General features: G+C 40.8%; 1 protein-coding gene across 1 annotated transcript in view; it reads right to left on the minus strand.

Annotated features, from left to right (window-relative positions):
- HINFP (histone H4 transcription factor) overlaps positions 1-21625 on the minus strand; it is an 82672-nt gene that overhangs the window by 51995 nt on the left and 9052 nt on the right. The window contains 4 exon segments of the mRNA XM_075190546.1: positions 250-402; positions 524-598; positions 601-634; positions 7108-7334. Of these exon segments, the coding sequence (XP_075046647.1) occupies positions 250-402; positions 524-598; positions 601-634; positions 7108-7334 (489 nt within the window).

The raw sequence follows: 21625 nt of genomic DNA on the forward strand, positions 1-21625 counted from the left end.
TTAATGATGTTGTATAGAGTGGCATGGGAACGTGAGGCACACAGTTAATAACTCTGGCCAAATTCACTTGCAATGCCTGGGGCACCGACAACTTGTGGACATGTTATCAAATAAGAGAACATGTTGAACGTTAGCCTTTGTAAAAGAAACAACATACACCTTTTCCCTTTGTTCTCTTGATTGAGTAAAATTCACACATTTTTCCTAAAGAGGAACTACTGTATCACCAAAGGTAGCGACAGAACTCACGGTCAAATGATGTTTGCCGTCTCAGGTGATCATAAAATTTAGTGTTGTTTGAAAACATGCCCCCACAGTTTGGACATGACACAACTTTTTCTTGCGTGTGACTCCGTAGGTGTTCCCTCAGCTTGCATCGACTTTTACAAGAGCAGTCACAGTCTGTTAACAGAAAAAAAAATAAAAAAAAAATTAAAAAGGTGCAGGGGCACTATGTATAAAAGACCAGAAGGAAAGTCAGAACATACCAGTTATGTACCAACATATTCCATGTGAACCTCACCTTTCCACCCGCACATCAGGACCCGGTTCTCTTTACCAGACACCTCATATTCAGCACTCAGGCCATGAGAGTCTCGTGTCTGTAATACCACTCTGCATTATCAAATGAGCTCTATAGTGAAAAAAAATAAAAAGTGAGATATTTTATATTTGCAATTTCTTAAGTTAAGATTTCTTCAATTTACAAGTATGTGTTAAAAGCAGAGTTCAGCAGTCAGGAAACACAAGAACAGAAACACACTACTAGGTCCAACAGAGACATTACCCAGAAAAGAAATGATTCTGAAATGGTGGATCTTTGATCCACACCCAATCCAGTCAAACTCTACACAGATATGTCCAACCAGATAATATTAAAAACAACAAAATATAAATAAGTGAATGTGATATATAACAATTGTGAAATAAAACAGTGAGTTAAAAATGTCTGTGTATTCCCTTATTATCCTTCTTGCAGTTACTTGTTGCACTTATGGTTGAATATTCTATGCAGATTGATGTAGAAGAATTCAGAATGATATTCTCTTGTTAGGAACTCCGTTTAATACATACAGTTGACCAATCAGCAATTATGGAATAATCATGGATTATTATTATGGATTATTTATAGAATAATCAATTAACCCCATCAAAAGTTCAAAGAATATAAGGCAGCAAGATATCTATTGCTCCCTAACCTTAGCTGATAGGATTAATTGCATCTTGAAATTATGCAGTTCCCTACATAGAGTCAGTGACGGGGAGTGAATTGCTATCTGCCTGTAATAATCTGATTCCCGATGTGTAGGCAAACAGTACAGTAAAACTCTTGGTTGCCTGACACAGTTACAAAGTGCTTGAATCATTAATATAAAGAGGAGGAGAAACACACAGCTTGTACGCCAACGCGTGTTTCATTGCACTATGCTTTTTCCAGGCAAACTGAGCTCCTAATAAGAGAATATCATTCTGGATTCTTCTACATCAATCTGCATAGAATATTCAACTATAAGGGCAACAAGTAAACTACATGAAGGATAATAAAGGAAATACACACAGACATTTTTAACTCACTTTTTTTTTCCAGAATTGTTATATATCACATTCACTTATTTATATTTTGCTGCTTTCTATATTATCTATTTTAGTTTTATTCAATAAAGGTTAAGTTTTATTATTTAATAGGGCTCCCCCCATTTGGCAGTGAACAAGATCCTGTGCACCTACTCATACCAGTCTTTTTTCTTCTGCTCTCATGTTTTCAACTGGTTGGTAGCACCTTGTTACCATGCAATTAAATGTGAAGTATCAGTAGAGCCTGTAACAAAGACGATATTATAATATTAAATTGACATGGTATGGAGTGATAATCTTGTATGGAAAAGACTACTGCGACAACAAATATATTTTTTCAAGTTGGTATTTGATTATATAATTTATCAAATTTTTAAAATACTGGAATATTCAGGCATTTCGTAAAATACTGGACTACTGCATAATATTGCTTGACTTACACTCTAGCTTTGCTTATACTGCATCCTGTGCTGGATTTACAGATAGGAAGTCTGGTGTATATTGAAAAAAAAAAAATCCCCCCTCTGCCAGAGCCACATCTCAAAATACATTTAGTTCTAATCAATTCATGAAATGTTACATTTTAGTAGTTTTAGGCAACCTATCGGCAAGTAGATTCTCCCTCCTGGTAGAACAGAATTGACCAATAGACAGGAGATAAATAACTACAGGAAAGACAAAGGGTGTTTATTTATTTTTTGTTTTATAATGTGATCCCTGAACAGGACCAGACTTTATTGTTGATTCCCCGTACCCTCTGCACCATCATTGGTGCAAGCAAGTGAATTATGAGGAATAGCCTTGAAGCAATGGTCCAAGTACTTGGTAACTGGCCAAATCTCCAACCACTTCCTCTAAATCAACATTTGGATTCTTTTTTTGTGAATATATTAAATTGCAAACCAAACCTGGCTCCGATCTACTCTCAAAATCTCACCTGCTGGCTACCACCATTAGTATATTTTACAGTTTTGTTAACAGCGCTGGAGGGCTCAGTTAAACTTTTGCTATACTGATGACTACTACCAGCGTATCCATAATAGATATTTGTGTTCCTAAGCAGTTACATTGTCCTATAACATGGGAGCGGGAGGTCTTCCGCAATCCAAATAGGTTTGCTACATGGAATAAATCCTGTCTGTGCAACTCCTTCATGTGTATATTAATTTCTATAGGCAACATAGTTAAAGTGGTGAATTAAAGAAGTCACTGCTGCTCAGGAGTGTTATTGAAAGCATAGGTGTGACTGGATCACTTATAAATAACTTATGGTATAAATTTATTTAAAGGAAATAGCGCAGGGCACTTATTTATATAATTGCAAATGTACTTATTTTTGATATTGTGTGTATGTTGGTAAAATATATCTTTATTTCTGAGTCCAGGGGAAGAAATTTGTTTGTTTTATCTTTGCTAGAGGAAATGCATGATTTCTGAGGTATAGTCTTTTGTGTATTGTGATGTGGGGAAATGACTTGTTTGGGGTTTTGTACCTTTCTTTGGAAATGTGTATTATGCGAATGTCTGAAGAAAAGACCCATGTTAATTAGACCTTTTGATGTGCGAGGGTCTAGCACCTGAAGGCAGAGGAAGATTTAATTAGGCTGCTGTTACATTTCCTGTGTCCAACATAAGATGCAGGAAATCACAGCATGTTTTAGGATATCACAGATAAGTGTAAATATTGTTAGCTTTGCATTGTATGAAAATCCATGTTTGGGTAAACAAATTGCATCCGGATTCTAAAAATAGCTCAGACCTCAGTGGGCTGGCTTACCCAGTGAGGCTGTGTTCAAATCTATATAAAAAGCACTAACTTTTATTGAAAATTGTTCTTCTAGTTCCATCTGACCTGATCACTAATACCTTCAATCAGTGTGACTGCAAATAAACATCACTTGCTTCAAAGACCTGCTTGTAAACGTCTTCCATGCTGATGATCTTTTTATCTATTTTTATGACTTATTCAAGGTCACATTTATGCAGAAAGAGTTCTCAAACTTTTTAGTACAACCGTAGATTTGCTTTTTGTCAATTTAAATTCTTAGAATAAAATTTTATTTTAAAATGACAGCAGCTGCAAATCAAAGATTCAGTACAAAGTACCAACACTACAAAGTATAAACAATTAGTTTATATATGAACAGAATAAAAGTATAATAACCATAAAATATGCGGTCAATGGGGGGACTGAAGGGAGTTAAGGGGGAGGCTGTATCTACTTGCTAGTAGGGGTTCCCAAACTAGAATGTATTTTTCTTTGGAGCAAGTGTTGAACAGGTGTTAATATTTTATCATATAGTACACATGGGGAAATTCACAGGGATCCAATATGATGAGGATGATAGTATACAAGTAAATATACAAGCAAGTAATTTATTTTGACGACTATCCAGCTTCTGAAACAGTGGGTATTCAGTAAACAGATCCAAGAAGACAGAGTATACCCATGGCTATTGCATAGCATACAAAAACAATTCTGCATAAGATACGACAGGGACAAGCGAGGAAGACGGAGAGTTGGCAGACAGGAAACATAGGGTAAAGGAACCTGTCTGTAAGAGCTTTCATTCTAAAGGGGAAGATCAATGAGACAATAGAATAAGCACAGTGGGGTCCTAGATGAAATATAATGTTCTGAAACATAATAATATTTATGGGAGACGTGGGTGGGGGCCTGGATTTGGCAATATACCACTGATATGAAACGAGATAGTAGTAGCCACACAGACCTGGTCCTAGTCCTTATTAATATATTTAGCATTCAAATTAATTTAGGACAAGATGCCACCTTATAACCACTATCTATGCATCAAGAAAACAGTTTAGGGAAGTTAATGGTTAATGGTGCCCACTTTGGACACTGAAAAGTAATAACAATGTTAAAATGTATCAAATTTTATTAAGGTCTTTAAAAGAAAATGGTAACTCTTAGCTAAGGTGAAATATTAAAATTAAGGAATAGGTGAAAAAAATAAAAAAATTAAAAAATTAAAAAAGACTGATAGCAAATATTTTGTCCTCAATTAAGGATATAATTCAGAAACGATGCTCCATTCACTGCTGTGATACAAATCATACATATTAAGCAATCATGCAGAGATTTTTAAAGATGCAGGTGGCTATAGTAGGCTGGTTTTATACACTGTAATTTATATTGTAAATTACATTTCCTATTAGTATGATATAATCTGGGATCGTGTTGTGCGAGTTTGTAGAGCCCTTTCTTTATAATTTGCAGCAGTCTGTATAGATCCATATTAATTTACTTGCCGGTAATTCTAAACCTATGTTTTCAGTGAGATAAAAATTACAGAGCGGTACAATAATGAGTGTCTGCAGGCAACAGTGAAGCATGGTGGAGGTTCCTTGCAAGTTTGGGGCTGCATTTCAGCAAATAGGAGTTGGAGATTTGATCAAGATTAATGGTGTCCTCAATGCTAAGAAATACAGGCAGGTACTTATCCATCATGCAATACCATCAGGGAGGCGCCTGATTGGCTCAAAAATTATTCTGTGCAGGACAACGACCCTAAACATACAGTCAATGTCATTAAGAACTATCTTCATTGTAAAGAACAAGGAATCCTGGGAGTGATATGGCCCCCATCGAGCCCTGACCTCAACATCATCGAGTCTGATTGCATGAAGAAACAGAAGGATTTGAGCAAGCCTATATCCACAGAGGTTTGTATCAAAAGATACAATGCTTTGGAACGATAATCGTTGAAGCGTACACAATAATGCGATTGGCACAATAATCGGGTGAAAAAACCTGTGGTGTGTACCAAGCCTTCGTTTCCAAAAGGTTAGCCACCCCTTTTCTACATAGCAACCAAATAAAGTGACAAACAAAAATCAAACTCTCCTGAGATATGTCATAGCATTCTATTCACAGTCTTTCAGAATTTATAACTTAGGGTGAACAATTTTTATCGGGTTACTATCAGGAGCTCTTGGGAAATAGAAGAATGGCAGTTAAAGCGTTTTTAGCCAAGTAATGTCTGGGGAATGACATGCTAATGGAGAAAGTTTCTCCACTTACTGCTTCTGAATTTACAATTCCTTCCCCAGTCTCTCCAGCACTAACTGCTACTTATTAGACTCCGTTCTTTCCCTTGGCAACTCCAGTTGCTATCTCATACACATGTACAAGTTCTCTTATCTGCAGTGCCAAATCTATCGTATTGATGAGAGAGAGAAACAAGAGTCAGCTGAGGAGCAAAGGAAATCTGCTACAGCAGCCAGTGAGCTCAGGCAGATATCACAATTCTACATAGAGTATGCTTGCGATGAGCTCTGTTGAGCTCTTTCATTTGATTTGGCATACTGTGCATTTATAACAAACTTGAATAGACACACATCCAACCATTATCTGAAGATACAATAAAATATGCAATGTTCTCCCCAGAACCTATTTTCCGGGCGCTCCACCTGCCTGTTTTTACTTGCCACCCGACTCTTGGAGCTCAACAGAGTCCTTTTATAGCATTAACCATTGTTTCTCCTATTAGAACAGCCACTAAGTGATCACTACAGCCAGCAGTGTGTGTTAGACCATTGACCACCAGTCTGACCAGTCCTGGCAGGTGTGAGCAATAACCTACAAAATGTTTCAATATTATTGCAAAGTATTACACTGCCCCCACCCAGCTACTTCTTAATGCCATCCAGTTGGCAACATTTTCTGGGGAGAACACTGAATATGCTTGTTTATCATTGCCTTAAAAGTGATTTTAATGGAACATTGCTTTTTAATTACTGCATGTGTTGTATTTACAAAAACATAACCATTCGTTTTTTCAACCTTTTGTCAAAATTAATAAATTTGATCATAAAAATCTTTTTGAGTAGTTTTTTTCTGTTTTAATAAGTGTTTTAGGGATTGGCATTCTACCACTATTAAAAAGCAGTGGTATGAAACCCGCTAGCGATTTAAACGCACTGGTGTATTTATTTAAGGGAACTCTTGGTCATTATAATTAGTGTAGTCCATATACTTGAAAGTAAGCAGAGAATTATCATAATTCTTTTACAGTAAGTCCTGAAATTAGAATTCACTAGAAGTAAAAGAGCGTGTATGGACATGGAAATAAACAGTCATTATATGGAAAATTGAATGGCAGCTTTATATATGAAAAACTTAACAGAGCTCAAAGCATAATTAGAGCAGTGTAAAATGCTAATTGTTACATTATAACATAATCATAGTGAACCTGCCACCTAGACCAGTGGATAAAGACATTCCTGCAAGCTTAAATGATATGTATGAGAATGTAGGCTATCAATACACTAGGACCTAGTGACAGCATTGAAGCATAGTGTTTGTGACTAAGTAATAATGTCACTTAGTTGACAGGCTACATTCTCATGTACAATAGCATGTAAGGGGCAATAGGTCCATTTAAAGTACAAACTATGAATTTATTTCAAATATATTTAGATAAGCAAGAGATTCTAAAATACAGGTTTATAATAGAATGGTACATTTAACGTCCAATATTTAAAAAAAAAAAAAACTAGAGTCCTTACCTCACACTGCTCCCACATACACATGAAGCTTTCTTGGACTTCTGGAATCATGTTGCGGCTTTGAGTATCTAGCTGACACGGAATCAGATCTGGCTGACTCTGCAGGGCTTGGAGTCCAAATTGTTTAAGTTTTGTATGGTAACAATGAAAATAAACATGGCGGACAAGATCTACTTGGCTATCCAGAGAGAAGAATCCACACTCCTGCCACAGGCAACAGAATTCATCTACAACAGAAGGATGACAGTTTTACATTTTGTAGAATAAACAGACACTAACAGAACGGACACGCTGACTGTCAGAAGAATACATTTAAATGGCTGCAGGGAGAAATTTAGTGTGCTGTATACTAAAATGTGAAGAGAGAAACTTATGTAGCCAAGCTGTGCGTCATACAAAGCTTAGAAATTCCTCATTACCAGATCGACAACAAAAATAAGTAAATTTGCATTTTTTTTTATTTTAAAGCGTCCTGCAGACTACAGCATATAACCCTTTTGTGCTCCGCTCTTAACCCTTCGCACAGGAAGGGCTGTGAAGGACAGCCCATTCACCGATGCTTTTTCAACAGACCGTTAAATCTGGCTTCAGATTACACCTCCCATGTAAAGTATTATGAAATTCTGCTTTTATAGAAGCCTGAAGCATGAAGGTGTTCATTATAACGTAGCTCTGGCTGCAGTAACAGCACAACATTTCATAAAACTGTATGAGAACAGAAATCACCAGGAACCTGCTCTAATGGTTCATGGAAGATCTACTGCAGAGGAGGAGGAGCCAGTAGACATCCCCTGTGGTTACTGAGAAATAATCTGTGTAGTTGGCACAAGCTATTGAATAGTGTTATGGAAGTCAAAGGCTGGTAATGTGTGTGATGGAGAAAACAGGCTTATAACATGGGTGATAATATATATGTAGCTGGATCACCTATAAATAACTTATTATAATAATATATTTAAATCATTAGCACAGTGTGCCAATTTATATTGTTGCAAATGTATTGATTCTTGATACTGTTTATTAGAAATGTACTTATTTTATTATATAGTGTTATATTCCTGTGTAGGAATTGCATTAATTTCTGAGGTATATGTCTGATGCAATCAGCATTTGTTTGAGGAGTCTTAAGTAGTTCCAAGAATAATTCCTCATTAAGGCTAAGTAAGTCTATTCAAAGTGAGTGACTAACACTTGAATACACAACAGGGAGTCCTTACATGTATCCTGCCTGGATAAAGGGAAACAAACCTGTCTGAACATTGTAAAGTAATGTAGGATATCACAGATAAGTGTTCATTTTTTTAAGTATAAATTTCATTTAAAGCCATGTTTGGGGAAACATATTGCATCCTCATACGAAAAATAACTCAGACTTCTTGGGGCCAGCAAAGAGTTCAGGGGGCTGGTTTACCCCCTGCTAAGCTGTGTCCAAAACTGTATAAAACAGCACTGGTTTGTACTGAAATCTGACTTTCTGATCACTGGTACCTTCAACCAGTGTGAACTGTCCTCATCAGGGCACTTGAGCGAATAAACATCACTTGCTTCAAGACCTGCTTGACAACTTCTTCCCTGCTGTAATTTCCTGTGGTCTACAGATTAGACCCAAATCTAATCAGTTTAAAGCTGTTCTGAGGTATGGACCCAGCTTTCCGGTACCACCGCTCTGCCCACTACCCAGAAGCTCTGGCCAGTGTGATAGGACAGGGGGATCCATTCACAGCAACCCTGATCTATAGGAAGAGGTCAGGGGTACCAGCCCAGGTGCACCAGCAAGGGGTTAGATTAGCAGCGACAGATACCCAGAAGGAACGCATCTGGATGCTGTGAAGGAGTCCAGTGGTGACAGCAGCTTAAGCCCCTCCTAATGCGGTTAGAGGGCTCATTTGGGATAAAGAAAGGGAACGGTGGAAAAGCCAAGTAGGATTCCAGCAACAACAGACAGGGTGGCACAATATACCACCTATATAGGACTCTTGTGTAATATAGGGCCACCCCTAGACTAGACCAGAGTATGACTAAGGGCCAAGTCATACCTATCTGCTTTTAATGCTTCAACAATAGACATAAAAAAAACAAATGTATTAAAAAGTAGGACATATAAAAGCCACAGAACCCTGTGGCTGGATCACTTATAAATAACTTATTTGTAGCAGGATCAGGTACAAATAATTTATTGTAGAAATATATTTCAATTAGTGGTGCAGGCACCAATGTATATAATTGCAAATGCACTTATTGTGTTACATTCGGATGAGTTTTCTATGGAAATGTCTTGTTTGGGGTTGTAATAGAGTGGAGGGGATGTGTTTTTGAAACTGTCTAGAAACAGGTAAACTCATGCCAATTAGCACTGTGGAAAACACGTCTGTTAAGCCTGTATACATAACAGCCTTACTGTCTGGTGTAGATATGTAAAAACGGGATTTATACTTACGATAAATCTTTTTCTCTGAGTCCATCTGAGGGACACTCCTTAACCATGGGGTTGAGTCGGGGGGAGGAGTCTGGCACCCAAAGAGTTAACTTTTTTCAGCTGACAGCATATCACCCCCGCCAATTCCCACATACCTCAGTTTGATTACAAAAGCCATTAGGAAGATAGGCCAATCAACCAAGACACACCACTCAACAGAGGGGGGAGTGGAGACAAAACAATGAAAAGACGGGGTGGATCGGAGTGTCCCCCAGATGGACTCAGAGAAAAAGATTTATCGTAAGTATAAATCCCGTTTTCTCTTTCATCCATCTGGGGGACACTCCTTAACCATGGGGACTTACAAAAGCAATTCCTCTGAAGGGTGGGACCACTCTGATCTCCTTGCACGCAGAACACTACGGCCAAAGGAGACGTCCCCAGACGCAAATATATTAAATTGGTAGAATTTCGTAAAGGTATGGACCGAGGACCAGGTGGCTGCTCTGCACAGCTGGTGCGCCGTGGCTCCATTACGAGCCGCCCAAGACCTCCCAACCGACCGGGTAGAATGGGCAACAATACGTTTCGGCACAGGGAGATTAATACTTTGGACATAAGCCTCCCTGATAGTCAGGGTAAGCCATCTGGCAATAGTTTGCTTAGATGCTGGCCATCCCCATTTGGAAAAGTCAAACAACACAAATGGAGACTCTGTCTTACGTATCTTTGCAGATCTCTTAACATATATACGTAATGCCCTCACTACGTCCAAATATTTATTTGTCTTTGTTCTTCTGTTTGGTTCTTGTCCAGCAACCACCAGCTGAGGACCTACCTCCTCTACTGGTACCTCGAGCACGGGAATGCTCCTCTGGGATGGGACCCTGCCCAGGGTAAGGTCTTGAAAGATGTCACCATCTTTCCCAGCAGCTTCAAAGACCTGGCTACTGACAGCCTCTTGTCTGACAGGATCCTGCCTGTCCACTCCATCTAGGACCTCAACTTGTCCTGTGGAGACAACCTTCTGCTGCGTACCAAGTCCTTCACTAATCTCAAGAAACTCATTCTTAGACAAGGGATTCTCTGTGACCCTTTCAGACTCTAAAAGATTGGTCATAGACTGAACAACTAGTCTAGCCTTAGCACCCTGAATGGGTGTGACTAAAACCTTTCCCCTTACTGGAAATTCTAAGCATGTATAGCTTCGTCTGAACAAAGCAAATCGACAGCCCTGAGCTCTTTCTGATTTGACAGAAGCCAGCGAGGTAATTTTTTCCAAAACCTGACATGAGCTGGTCCCATGATTTCTATCACGATATTCTGGACCTACTCGTCTACCGAGGACCCTGTCTTCTGTCGGGCAAACCCAAGCAGCAGTCCTCCCACCCCACCCTCTGGAACCAGAGGTGGGTGGTAGTCATGCCGCTGGTCTATCCGGCAGCATGGCGGAAGAAGCTCTCCGCGCCACAGGGGCAAAGGATGACCTTCCCCTACGGGACTGTCTCCTGGATTCCACGGCCCCTGGATCGGTAGTCTGGCCTCTGCCAGACCCGCCCCCGTAAGGAGGCTGTCTGAAAGAACTAAACCTAGGCCTAGCCCTAGGTCTTGGAGTATTTACAGGCAAGGACGTCTTCTTGCCCCCTGAAGCCTGTAAAATCCAAGAGTCTAATTCTGGACCAAATAACATCCCACCCGTATACGAGATGGATTCTAATGATCGTTTAGACTCTGAATCCGCATTCCAAGCCCTAAACCATAACGCCCTTCTAGCTACTACAGCTGTAGCTGAAATAGACGAAGCTATGGAAGCCGAATTATGGGCCACTTCATATACATAGCATGCTGCCTCCCTTAGCTGCATGGCCAGAGGCAGTAAATCTGAATCCTGTAAGGCAGACTCTAACTGCCCTGCCCAGACTTCCATGGCCCTAGCTACCCAGGTAGAGGACAATGCTGGCCTGAGGCTAATACCGGCGGCCGAGAAGATCGACTTCAGCAGGGATACTAATTTCTTGTCAGTCGTGTCCTGTAAGGTCGCTGACCCGAGTACAGGTAGTGTAGTCTGACGAACCAATCTCGCCACAGGTGTATCTACCTTTGCCCCCTGTTCCCAACGGGTCATATCCTCCTCCTGAAGGGGATACAATACGCCAAACTTCCTTGGCAAAGAGAACTTTTTATCTGGATATTTCCAAGAGGCCTCTACAATATCCCTCAACTCAACTGAGGGAGGGAACCTGACCACCTGCTTAGAAGCCTTCTTAAAGAGGGAGCGGTCCAAAGACTTCGTCTCCTCTACTTCAGCAAACCCCAGGGTCTGACGAACTGCTCTTACCAGATCGTCCATACCCTGGTGCCTAGAGTTTCCTTCTGACTCTATAATGGACACATCTGAATCGTCCAACAATTCCCCCTCCTCCTCTGAGGAACTCTCAGAGTCTGACACTGACCACAGCGCTTTAGCTGTTTGTCTACGTCTTTTAACACTACACTTGTGTCTGGGGTTCTCCAGTAGATGGGTAAGCCGGTCCAGGCTTTTAGCCACCGCTGACCAACCCACATCTCCCATCTGGGAAACCCCCGGGAGGGCTGGGGAGGGAAATACACCGACCCCTGGGTAAAATGACTCATCTGTCATTCCTACTGTTATACCCTGAGAAACCACAGATGTAGCTGGGATCTCAACTGGTTTAAATAACAGATTTACAAGGGTATTAACTCCCTGTGTTAAGGCAGCCGCCCACTCAGGAGGATCTACCGTTATGGTGGAGGTGTCTATAGGCTCTTTCACAGGAGCCACAGTGCAGGCTGCACAGAGCCCCCCCTGATCCAGCCGTTCACTTGTTAGTTTAACATTACATTTTGAACAGACATTATGTTTGGTACGTGTTGTTTTGCTTTTATCTGCCATCACAAGATAAGAAAAACTAAATCACGTTTCAAAATTCACAAACACTTCTCCAATTTATCAGAAAATACAAATTAGGTTTATATTAACATATCATAGTATTTGTGATTTAAATAAGACAGGCTTAGAGAACTTTATAGTTTTCTCATAAACAACAGTTCTCTCAACACATCATTGTCTTATAATATGCATGTCTACACATGCACACACATACACACAGAAGAAAAAAAGCGGTGTTCCTCAAACACATTCCCCTTCCACTGGCTCTCCTTCTGTGTTGTTTACCTTAACAGCGTTTTGCCCTTTCTCTTATATTTGGGGAAAACCTCTTAGAATGTGTTTCCCGCTAGCGCTACTCAAAGCGCGCCATCCTCAAGAATTCACTGCCATCCCCATGGGAGGAGGAACTTGGTATACTCCAGCTGGCTACCTCAGCAGTAAAGGCGCTCTCTGCCTAATGGCAGCGCCCGTCCTGCATCAGCGGGGAGAGTCTCTTGCCGACTGCTTCCCGCTGTGAGAAGCGCTTCTTACCTCTCTGTCAGCGGGGCCGGGGCCGGGGCTGCGCCCCCCCCCCCCCCGACAGGCGCTTCTCCCGCGAGTCAGCTCCGTTTGCACGGAGCCTCTCGCCACTGTCAAAAGAAAAAAACTGCAAAAGATAAGGATAAAACCTATAACCAGTGAACCCTGTTCACTGTCTCTCTTGGAGCGCTTCAGGTGCAACCTTCTTCCAAGGGCACTCAAACTGCGGTATGTGGGAATTGGCGGGGGTGATATGCTGTCAGCTGAAAAAAGTTAACTCTTTGGGTGCCAGACTCCTCCCCCCGACTTAACCCAATGGTTAAGGAGTGTCCCCCAGATGGATGAAAGAGAAAAGGGGGAAGCGCACTACGGATGTAGATAGGTACAGCAGCGGAATATCAGGATAGTCCAACCTGAGATCATACAAATATATAGAATATTCTGCGCTAGACCTAAATAGTGAAATAATGAAATGCCCCAATATGGTGATATTTATCTTTATCAACTGATAATAAATGGTTCAGTACAATGGAATACAAAAACATAGAGTATAGTACAGCAATAATACAAATATATGTCATGGATATAACAATAGCATAAAAAATGAAAACCTAATGGTTAAACTAGTGCCATGTTGCACTGGTGCTGATGGATTAGTGTAATCCAATGAGGGATTCAATCGATGGTATTGCAGAAGAGTCTTGGAGGTGAGAAATGTCCAGCAAACTAAATAATGCCCAAAATAGAGGGGAGGAGAAAGATACTTGCACTTGGAACAATCTCGGGTAATGCAGCGGGCTGAAACAGTGTCCAGAAGAGAGAGGGGTACTTGCGCTTGGAGGCGATCCTGAATATAGCGGTGATACTGAAGATGTCCAATAAAGTCCATGTGAGGTCCAGATGGTGAGTAGGTAAACCTTGCGGTAGATGGCAAGTTGGCGGATGCACGGAATCAGGAAAGTGTGATGATGTATGTGGCGAGCGGAGTATCGAGCGGGGTATCGTCGTGCGTGCCAGATGTGGAACGCACGCTTCCTGGGTGTCCACGACCGGATGTGCACAAAACCGGAAGTGGCGGGTGATAGGCCAACGCGTTTCGTCACCTAGGTGACTTTTTCAAGGCATGTGCATAGATGATCAAACAGTCTGAGTCACGTGTTTTGTGATTCCCCGTCTGCTTTGTGTCCTGGATATTTAACAGAGTGTGGCCTGTCGCGCTAATAGATGTTGGTTAAAACATTAAAAAACATTAAAAAATACAAAAACTGGTTGCAAGCGTTATTGGTTTGTATCAAAGCCCAGGGATAACATGGAAGTATTGCAGCTTAAATATATTGACAACTCAGTATTGTTATGGCTGTATTAATGGTGAAGTGACGCATATTGGATATAGAGAGAAGGGTAACTGGTCAAACCATTTTGGGTGCAAGTTGGTGCATATAACTTACACATATAACTACATACAGATATACAGATATAGATATATATATATATATATATATATATAGTAAGATATAAATGGTAAAGGGCGGCGCCTTCAGGTGTATACAATGTATATAATCATATAAGCACAGATGTACACAGAGTAGTCCAGAGGAGTTAAAACAGGACGGTGTCTGAATAAATGCACCGCAGGTGACTCAAAAACACTGTAATACAGGATAAAGATACTCTATAGTTGATCGTGCAGAATAATAGAAGTGGTGTGCGTACCAGATATATAAAATCAAACCGCTTATCTGTATAGTAGCTCCTTAGAAATCCCGGAGTATGATCTGCAACCAATTCTCCTTAACGATGGATAAAATGTATGTTCTAAAACAACCGCGACACCAAACTTATCCGCTCATCATAAAAGGATATATATAAAAGCCATATGGTGTAGTATTTTATCTAAACATTTTATTCAAGTATAGCATTTAGAGTGCAAACTCACAATATATATGCTTTAAATAGGCTTATCTGTAAGTGACTGGTCTGCAGTCTCATCCCCTTAGGTAGTAGAAGTCTCTCAGCAGGCTCCACACAGAAGCTCAGTGCAGGATATTCTAATGGTATGTGTCTCAGGGTGTAGCAGTACAGCCAGTGTTCTTCCAGATGTGGTATAGGGGCTCAACGCGTTTCGTTCATTCAAAGAACTTCATCAGGAGTAATAGGATGGCTTGTGTGAGAGTTTGGATCCGTTATATGCGATGCGTGGCGCCATTTTGGGTCCGCGTCATCGATGACATCATCGCGCATGCGCGAAACGGCATTCTGACCCGCGATGCAGCGGCTGTGCATTATGCATTCATTTGTGGATGATGCAGTAAGATTGTTTGTGGGGACATCTATCCTGTACCCTTTAGGGGTTTCACAAGGTGGAAACTAGTTATGCGACAGGAGTTTACAGAGTGTGGGCAGTGTCCCTATAGAGGGATACATCGGTGGCCATATTGGATAAGGGCATACTGTGTGGAGCCCACGTGATAATATCAGAGTGACATTTAGATAATGTCATAATTGCAAGTCCCTATATATCTATATACAAACATAAGGATCATATTACCAAGAGGACATATATATAAATGTATATAATATACAGTACATATGATAAATATTAAAACCATATAGTAAAAACATATATCAATAAAGCATATACAGAAATCATGTAAAACAAATAAAAACACTAGTTAATACACTCCTAAATAAAAGTAAAACAAATAAAATCACTAGTTAATACACTCCTAAATAAATAGGTATCAATAAAAGAATACCACATTATCTAAATGTCACTCTGATATTATCACGTGGGCTCCACACAGTATGCCCTTATCCAATATGGCCACCGATGTATCCCTCTATAGGGACACTGCCCACACTCTGTAAACTCCTGTCGCATAACTAGTTTTCACCTTGTGAAACCCCTAAAGGGTACAGGATAGATGTCCCCACAAAGAATCTTACTGCATCATCCACAAATGAATGCATAATGCACAGCCTCTGCATCGCGGGTCAGAATGCCGTTTCGTGCATGCACGGACGTCATCGATGACGCGGGCCCAAAATGGCGCCGCGCATCGCATATAACGGATCCAAACTCTCACACAAGCCATCCTATTACTCCTGATGAAGTTCTTTGAATGAACGAAACGCGTTGAGCCCCTATACCACATCTGGAAGAACACTGGCTGTACTGCTACACCCTGAGACACATACCATTAGAATATCCTGCACCGAGCTTCTGTGTGGAGCCTGCTGAGAGACTTCTACTACCTAAGGGGATGAGACTGCAGACCAGTCACTTACAGATAAGCCTATTTAAAGCATATATATTGTGAGTTTGCACTCTAAATGCTATACTTGAATAAAATGTTTAGATAAAATACTACACCATATGGCTTTTTATATATTTCCTTTTATAATGAGCGGATAAGTTTGGTGTCGCGGTTGTTTTAGAACATACATTTTATCCATCTTTAAGGAGAATTGGTTGCAGATCATACTCCGGGATTTCTAAGGAGCTACTATACAGATAAGCGGTTTGATTTTATATATCTGGTACGCACACCACTTCTATTATTCTGCACGATCAACTATAGAGTATCTTTATCCTGTATTACAGTGTTTTTGAGTCACCTGCGGTGCATTTATTCAGACACCGTCCTGTTTTAACTCCTCTGGTCTACTCTGTGTACATCTGTGCTTATATGATTATATACATTGTATACACCTGAAGGCGCCGCCCTTTACCATTTATATCTTACTATATATATATATATATATATATCTATATCTGTATATCTGTATGTAGTTATATGTGTAAGTTATATGCACCAACTTGCACCCAAAATGGTTTGACCAGTTACCCTTCTCTCTATATCCAATATGCGTCACTTCACCATTAATACAGCCATAACAATACTGAGTTGTCAATATATTTAAGCTGCAATACTTCCATGTTATCCCTGGGCTTTGATACAAACCAATAACGCTTGCAACCAGTTTTTGTATATTTTTAATGTTTTTTAATGTTTTAACCAACATCTATTAGCGCGACAGGCCACACTCTGTTAAATATCCAGGACACAAAGCAGACGGGGAATCACAAAACACGTGACTCAGACTGTTTGATCATCTATGCACATCGTATAAAAGACCCGCCTCCATCTACACGTCTACCACTGCCTTGAAAAAAAGTCACCTAGGTGACGAAACGCGTTGGCCTATCACCCGCAACTTCCGGTTTTGTGCACATCCGGTCGTGGACACCGGATAAGCGTGCGTTCCACATCTGGCACGCACGCCGATACCCCGCTCGATACTCCGCTCGCCACATACATCATCACACTTTCCTGATTCCGTGCATCCGGCAACTTACCATCTACCGCAAGGTTTACCTACTCACCATCTGGACCTCACACGGACTTTATTGGACATCTTCAGTATCACCGCTATATTCAGGATCGCCTCCAAGCGCAAGTACCCCTCTCTCTTCTGGACACTGTTTCAGCCCGCTGCATTACCCGAGATTGCTTCCAAGTGCAAGTATCTTTCTCCTCCCCTCTATTTTGAGCATTATTTAGTTTGCTGGACATTTCTCACCTCCAAGACTCTTCTGCAATACCATCGATTGAATCCCTCATTGGATTACACTAATCCATCAGCACCAGTGCAACATGGCACTAGTTTAACCATTAGGTTTTCATTTTTTATGCTATTGTTATATCCATGACATATATTTGTATTATTGCTGTACTATACGCTATGTTTTTGTATTCCATTGTACTGAACCATTTATTATCAGTTGATAAAGATAAATATCACCATATTAGGGCATTTCATTATTTCACTATTTAGGTCTAGCGCAGAATATTCTATATATTTACTGCCTGGTGTGGCTGCATCTCAGATAACGCAAGCAGCAAGTTTTAGCATATAACAGAGTAGTGCAAATATTGTTAAGTTTGCACTGCATGTAATCCATGTTTGGGAAAACATATTGTATTTGGATACTAAAATAACTCAGACATGTTAGGGCCGGGAAGGATCAGGGGACGGCGTTACCCTCTGGCAGGAGTTATGTCAAAACTGTATAAAAAGTGGGTTGTTTGAGCATGTAATGTTTATACCATGTGTACCTTTCTGGATGTCACTAGTACCTTCAGCTAGTGACTATGAACTGTCCCTGTTAGGACTACTTGAGCCAATAAAACATCATTTTGCTTCAAGAACCTGCTCTGACAACTAGTTATCCTGCTGTAAAGTCCTGTGACCTACAGATTAAACCCAAATCTAATCCGTTCTCTGCTTGTTCTGAGGTGCACCCAGCATTCCAGTAACAACGTTTTGCCCGCCACCTGCAGCGTTGGCCAGTGTGATAGGCTGGGGGGGGCATCCACAGCAACCCTGCTTTGAAGACAAGAGGTCAGGTATTCAAGCCCATGTGTACCAGCAAGAGGGTACACTAGCAGCGAGAGTTACCCAGAAGGAAGCGGTTCTAGGTGCCGGTGTAAGAGCCTAGTGGTGGCAGCAGGCTCCTCCTATTGCAACAGGAGGGGCGGATTTGGGATAAAGGGAACGGTCGCAGAGTAAGCCACTCCGGTCTCCAGCGATATAGGCAGTCCATCCTGTCACAAACCCCATGACCATTACTCAGCAGCAACTGCATTAGCAATCTAAGACTGGCTACTATGATTTTGGGTAAACCCCCATCGGAGTCCTCTCAATCATAGTGATGACCACAGCAAGGGGTCAACCTAAACAGATTGGCAGGCCCGAGATCCTTAGTGCTGACGTGACTGATTTCACTAGAGGCGTGGGCAATGAAAAGACCTGTGGCTCTTCTTAAACCACTTTCACATTGTTGCCCCTGCAATTTCCCAGGTTTTTCAAGCTGGGTTTTTGAAAGAGTCTCCAAGCATCCCCAGCTCAGAGACCCCGTTCACACTGCACCTTTGGACCCGGGAAATTCCCAGGTTGAACCCTTTGGTACTGAACACCGGTCTGCCTTGGCAATAAGTGTCAGTCATCACAAGAGGAGCTTTGATTGGCTGAAAAATGGTGATGCAGAAATCAAAGACCGTGAAAGGGGTGGAGATCCCAGTACACATCATCAGGGATGCGGCTTAACCTTTGCAGCAATGGTTGATGAAGGGCTTCACGCAGCAACATCAACTTTCTGTGGAGCAAATTCGCTTCACCCATACTCTCAGCTCTGCTCGGATGGTGGTTGATAATGCCTTTGGACGATTGAAAGGACATTGGCGGTGTTTATTGAAATGCAATGACATTGATACCAAACTTGTTCCCCATGTAGGTGCTGCTTGCTGTATTTTACACAATATTTGTGAAATACAGAAAGAGCAGTTTCTACCAGAGTGGAACGTACAGGACTCTGAACTATATGTGCTGTCTGTGGATTCTAGTACTTATGGGGGAGAACATACAAATACCTCTGCAGAACTCATTCGTACCACCATCAGTGCCAATCTGTCATCAATAAGCGAGTAGAGTGGACAAAGGGTTACCTGAACAAAATATTTTTATTCAAATTGTTAAGTTCTTCTTTAAAGGTTCATATTACATCATATGTACCAATATAAATCAAAAAGTGCGTGTTTTTATCAAAAGGTCATAATATTATAGTAGTAAAAAAAAAAAAAAAATTTACATATATACACTTTTTTTACACATTTTAAATATTGTTGCCTCAAACACAGGCAAACATTATAACTGTACTATACATACTTTCATCACCTACAACTGACAGTAATGTGGGTACTCTGAGTTATGGGGAGTAGCCAGGTATTAATGGTTATGTGGAGCCATTTGTGGAGGATAATGTGGGGTGTTTAGTGGCGTGCCTGAATTTGGGGGAAACTTTTGTTGTCCTCTGTTATAGGGATAAGGCCCTTCAACATGACATAGAGGTTGTGGTTGAGGTTGTGCAGGTCCTTGAATTCTTGGCATAAGGCAATCCAGATAAGCCATCATAAATTTGCATTTTTTTCCTGAGAATCCGCTCAGGCATACCCATTATTAGCGTTATGAAAGAGTCCTGCAGCTCACACTTATTGTCCATGAAGCGTTGGAGACGTGCGTCTTCTTGGGTCTCCATAGTCATATCCATTTACTTGAGCTGGTCTACCATTACTGTGGTCATGCTTATTCCATCTTATTTAGCTTCTTCTTCCTTTTAGGAACATTGTAAACTCCAAATGGGAAAAAGAAAGGAAATACATTAAGACCACTGAGGATGAATGAATATTGCTGCAAAATTAAATAGCAGTGTTGTAAGCCAATATATGATTGAGGGCTCCTCCTTCCTGCACACTAGATTTACGCTGCAATATATACGTGTACATGTTTTAATATGTTTTTACATTTAGTTTTGAAGTTTTATTAGTTTTTACTTTAGTAATGTTAAACTTTCATATATTTATTTAATTTAAAAATGTTATAATAAACTTACTGTTTGAACGTAAGATTGGGGTCTGTGTTGATGGCGAAGGTTGTGTCTCTTGCAACAGTTGTGTTTCAGCTTTACCTAGCTTATGCCGTTGGCAAAGGTTACAAGTCTGCCAATTCCTCTGCCGACATATTCATGCCGTCTTTGTTCTCATTTGAACACTCATAATCAGCATGTTCTTCCAGCGAATCTTCGCTAATCATCAGTGAGGGCACGCTTGACTGACTGCTTTCAGGTGTTGGACTGAGAGCATCCCAGCAGCTTGATGATGACAGCTCAATGGGATTTGCCAGGGCAGAGCTGCCGAACATGTTACATTGGTCATAAAATGGCCATTCCATACAGACAGCACCACTCTTTCTTCGGTTGTGGTCATGGACTTTGGAGTATTGTTTTCGAAGTGACTTATTTATTTTCCATCTGTTGCTGGCTGCGCTTTATCCCACACTCTGTTAGTAATTTTGATATGTTATAGTAAACTGTTGCATCCTTAATAGTGCCTGTGATGTTTTTTTTTATCTCTTCCTCTCCTCTAATGGAAAACAGCTCGGGCACCTCGTCCTCTAGCCAGTGTGCCATGCTATCTCCTATCTGTCTTCTCTGCAGCATTGAAATTACGTCATCCTCCAGCGACCCCAATTTTCCAATTATATTTATGTGCAACACAGGTTAAAAAACCCGGGTCGCACCGTTCACACTGCAGGCGACCCGGAACTGACGCAGGAATAACCCTGCAAAAGTCCCGGGATGACCCAAGATTTTGCATTGACCCCCTTTTACACTGAGCCTCGGCCCGAGTCGTCGGAGCTCGCCCCGGCAAAAACCCCGTTTTTTTTTTTAGGCAGTGTGAATGGGGTTTTAGAGAAGTTACCCCAAAAAGGGGATAGATATGCCACCAACCTAGGGTTCATTACACAGGTAATAAAATTAAAACAACTATTTTTCATCTACTTTTTATCAGAGGAAAGAAGAGAGTCTAAATAAAAAAAAGAAAATTCTTCAAGAATCTCTCAAGGCCCTATAATTGGGGTGAGGGTTATTGTTAATTGTTTTCTCCAGGTTTTGCCTTTTGCTATAATATTTAGATTTGGGCATGTTAAACCAAGGGAGGAACAAAGGTTCAATCAAGAGTTGCTCGAATTACATCAGATGAACTCCCATGATGAATTTCTAAGCATACAAACAAACAAAAAAACAAGAGTGTATTGAACAAAGAAAGGTG

The sequence above is a fragment of the Mixophyes fleayi genome, chromosome 11 (assembly GCF_038048845.1).
Source record: "Mixophyes fleayi isolate aMixFle1 chromosome 11, aMixFle1.hap1, whole genome shotgun sequence".
Lineage (NCBI taxonomy): Eukaryota > Metazoa > Chordata > Amphibia > Anura > Limnodynastidae > Mixophyes > Mixophyes fleayi.